The 4,271-nt window shown below is 34.6% G+C and overlaps 1 protein-coding gene across 1 annotated transcript; it reads left to right on the top strand.

The window, feature by feature from the left end:
- The first annotated feature begins 951 nt into the window (after positions 1-951).
- On the top strand, positions 952-3,732 carry LOC120187494 (glycosyltransferase family 64 protein C4-like). The gene is made up of 5 exons (XM_039191206.1): positions 952-1,371; positions 1,872-2,268; positions 2,681-2,841; positions 2,940-3,010; positions 3,341-3,732. The coding sequence occupies exons 1-5, from the start codon at positions 1,169-1,171 to the stop codon at positions 3,499-3,501; spliced, it is 993 nt and encodes a 330-aa protein (XP_039047137.1). The 5' UTR covers positions 952-1,168; the 3' UTR covers positions 3,502-3,732.
- The last annotated feature ends 539 nt before the right edge of the window (positions 3,733-4,271 follow it).

A 4,271-nucleotide genomic window follows, 5' to 3' on the forward strand; every position in this document is an offset into this window, starting at 1 on the left:
CTTTATTAAGTAGGTAACTCCTCTCCTCAATGATGTAAATCTGCATTTTAGGAACATACTTGATCTTTTAAATGCTCGACATTTCTCAGTCTCTATGCTATGCTTATTTTTAGTAATAGTGATGTCAATTATTGCGCAACAATATCCAATGACACCATTGAGACGTTAAGAAGTTCAATGCTTGTGCTGAAATTAATTCAATGATGGAACTCCAGATCTTGGTTGGAATTTCTTATTTTGTATTTGTGTTGATACTAGTTTATAATTTTTTTTTTTGTAAAAAAATATAATCCCCTTGGTGTTTTTCTGTTGACTTATTAGCTTACATATATATTTCTGTCTGATCAGTACTTGTTTCCCTGTCTTCTTCTAGGGGAACGACGATATAGCATTGGTTCAGACAAGGTGGGCTTTTGTGAATAAGGATGAGAACTTGCTCATAAAATTGCAGAACATAAATTTATCATTCCATTTTGAGGTTGAACATCAGATGAATGGTGTGTTTATCAACTTCTTTGGCTTCAATAAAAAATAGCATTTATGGTGTGTTTATCAACTGCAGTAACCGTTGTTAACAGTGAACCAACGATTTGTTATAAATAAAATATTAATAATTAATTTATTACTTTTAGAACACATTAGTGGAGAAAACTAAACGTACTTAAACATTAATCAACATTTGTATAGTTTACCCAAATATAAACCTCGAGACTCAACTCGGAAAACATTGGGCTAAGTCACCCTATAACCGAGTCAATATCTTTATTACAATTTAAATATTGTTTGAAAAATAGATATTACCCAATTAACCGAGTCAACCTGAACAACACGAAACAACCATCAGATTTTAATCCAACGGTTCTCATCACCTCCTTTTACATAACGTATCTTTTCTTCTATAACGACACGGAAGGCAATGGACAAGAATATCTTACCACGTTTCATCCTAGTATCCATCTTAATGGGACTACTTGCTTAACGTCCTACACATCACCACACCATATTGTTCTCCCCCCTTCCCTCCCTCCCTACTCCGATTCACCCTCACCGGCGAGAATTGTACCCCTCGAGTTCCGTTCAGAGTCACGCCCCTCGAGTTCATATGGACTCAATCTTCTTATAAGGAACGAGTAATAAAGAGATTCAGGAATTTCACAAGTTGAAGGCGATGATGGGAAGTTTACCGATTAGCCGTCGATTGGTTTTCAAGTTGCGTCAAGTTGGAATCGGGACCCTTGGATCGGCGAAGAGCAAGCTCCTTATCTTAGGTTGCGTTGCGTTAATTATACTCGCCGTTTCGAACCGAAACCGCGACGGTTCTTCTTCGTTGATTGGATGGACTGGTGAAGTTGACCTCTCTTCTTCTCCAAGGTGCGTTAATTATATTTTCATTTGGCTGTTCTTTTAGATTTTGTTGATCAGATGTAAAGCTAGGGAACGATGACTATAAAAGATCCGTTCCTTTTTGGAAACTTAAAGTAAATTTATCATCTAAGGTTCTAAATTAGGATTTTTATTAAGAAAACCCCATCAGGTTGTTATAAAGTTCTTTGAAATGTTCTTATTTATGGAAATTTAATTATTTATAAAACTATAACATTAATTAGCATCTTAGACTTAACCAGTTTCAGCCGAAATTATCTGGAAATGATAGATTGTTTAAACTTAAAATTGATAATCTTTTTAGTGTTTATTCTGTTCGATCTTTAAAGAAGGTTTTCGTTTAAATTTTGTACTCAAACAAAGCCCTTTTGAGCTTAAATTGTTATAAAAAAAATGACAAAAGATTATTGATTTTACTGATAAATTTCCCAAATTTGATAATAACGTGATGATGTTCTCTACTGGATTGTGTAATCTTTTTTATACAGGGGAAGATACTCTATTGTAATGAATACTTGGAAAAGATATGATCTCTTGAAGAAGTCGATTTCCCACTACGCTTCATGTCCATTGCTCGATTCAATACATATTGTATGGAGTGAGCCTGATCCTCCGTCGGATTCGCTTAAGAGATACCTTAGCCATGTTATGCGGTTGAGCTCTAGAAAGGATCAACAAGTTGAGCTGGTGTTCGATATCAATAAAGAAGATAGCTTGAACAACAGATTTAAAGAAATTAAGGACTTGAAGACAGATGCTGTTTTCTCGATTGATGATGACATTATATTCCCTTGCTCTTCCGTAGAGTTTGCTTTTACTGTTTGGCAAAGTGCCCCAGATACAATGGTGGGATATGTCCCGCGTATGCATTGGGTAGATCAAAAGGTACACTATGCATCTGTATTGCATCTTCATCGATTTCAATTTTAGCTTCACATTAGTGGCCAATGTTCTTAGTTAGGATCATTTAACTTCAACATGTTACTATGAGCATTGACTTAAAGTACTAAAACTCATGCTTCTAATTGAATGAGATGGCTCAATGTTTTGGATCTTGAAGTTTCCATTTCTTTGGTTCTGCATTGATTGATGAATGTTCCGTATACACTGCAAAGTTTAGCTTACAGATTCATCCATATCTCTTATAACATATACACTTGATTGAAACCTTTTACATGAATCAGCTAATGGATTGAACTCAGACAATTGATAAATCCTTTTTTGTGGTTCTAAATTTGAGGATTCTATCCAAATTACTCAATAGAAGTACCCCCTTGATTTGTTCATCTTTATGCAGAAAGGAAATGATAAATACAGATATGGTGGATGGTGGTCAACTTGGTGGACTGGTACATACAGCATGGTACTCTCAAAGGCTGCCTTCTTCCACAAGAAGTATCTCAAACTTTACACTGATGAAATGCCAGCATCAATTAAAGAATACATAACAAAGAACAGGTCCTATTGCGGAGTTTTTTCTTTTTTTAAACTGATTCATTGTTTTATGCATCTTACATGTTTATTATTATACTAACTCCAATGCCGGGATTCGCCAGGAATTGTGAAGATATCGCCATGTCATTTCTTGTCGCGAATGCAACTAGTTCTCCTCCCATATGGGTGAAAGGTAAATTAAATGAGTCTTCATCTATACTGTATTTTTATCTTATTTGCAATTGATTGATGGCATATACATTAAAAAGAACCTTTAAAAATAGAAAGTAACAATCGAGATGCTGCAGTAGTAGGCACTAGATGAGTAATAGTTTTGTAATTCGGACATGCCATTATTGCCTGTTTGTATAGATGCTGCATTTTAGTTACTTGTTTCGAAACCATATGAGTGAGCGTACATATAGAAAAGAATTCAACTGATTTTGGTAAACGGATGCTAAAGCTCTGCATGTTTGAGTTTCCTTATAGCTGTTTTTGGTATATTCTTGTGCTCCAATGGTAGGGAAAATATATGAGATCGGTTCAACTGGCATTAGCAGCTTGGGGAGTCATGGTGAAAGAAGAACAGAATGTATTAACAAATTCGTCGATGAGTTCGGACGAATGCCCTTAGTTCCAGCTAATATGAAGGCTATCGATAGCTGCAACAGTTGGTTTTGGTGATGCTTGAGATTCCATGGTTCCAAATTTGCCACTCATTTATAGCACAATCTGCAGGTTGAGATCAATCCAACACTTGTTTTGATTATCCCGAGTTTGTATAATATTTGAATTTTGATGTACGCTTGATATGTTTTGGAGATAACCTGTATTTGTCCTGATTTTTGTACTTTCTTACCGTGTCATGTTTAACTACACGGCATTTCACCATTTTAGATTAATCATTTTAGTGTTCTTTTGGTTTTTCATAGTTGATGTTCATTCTATGCTTTCACAATGTTGTTTTGGCCTATGTTAAAAAAATGGGACCAAAACGACATAATTGAAGATCGGACTTATTTGGATATTCGGAATATAGAACTGAAAACTTTCTTAGTTGGAAAAATTGGTTGAACTACGAGAGACGCCTACTAAAAAATGATAAATCAAGACTGTCAACACCAGTTCTGTTCAAGGATTAATGAAAGGATAAATTACACATTTATTACTCAACTATTACTTTTGTTCTCATTTTAATTACCTAATTTTTTTTCTAAAGTTATATCTAACTTGCGTTTTAGTTTTAGTTTTATTTTGAATATCCACTATTGAAAAATTAATAAACCTATTGACGTGTGTCGGAGTGGTCCTTAAGCTCAGGATCCCCACTCGACTATGTTTGAAAAAATTCAAGTTTTATTTTGATAACAAGTTTGGAGACGATATCGACTTTTGGGTTAAGTAGGTTAAATACCTAAAACATCTCTTTCATGAATTTCAATAAAAAAAACCAT

Source organism: Hibiscus syriacus, unplaced genomic scaffold (assembly GCF_006381635.1).
Source record: "Hibiscus syriacus cultivar Baekdansim isolate YM2019G1 unplaced genomic scaffold, ASM638163v2 tig00113725_pilon, whole genome shotgun sequence".
NCBI classification, from domain to species: domain Eukaryota; kingdom Viridiplantae; phylum Streptophyta; class Magnoliopsida; order Malvales; family Malvaceae; genus Hibiscus; species Hibiscus syriacus.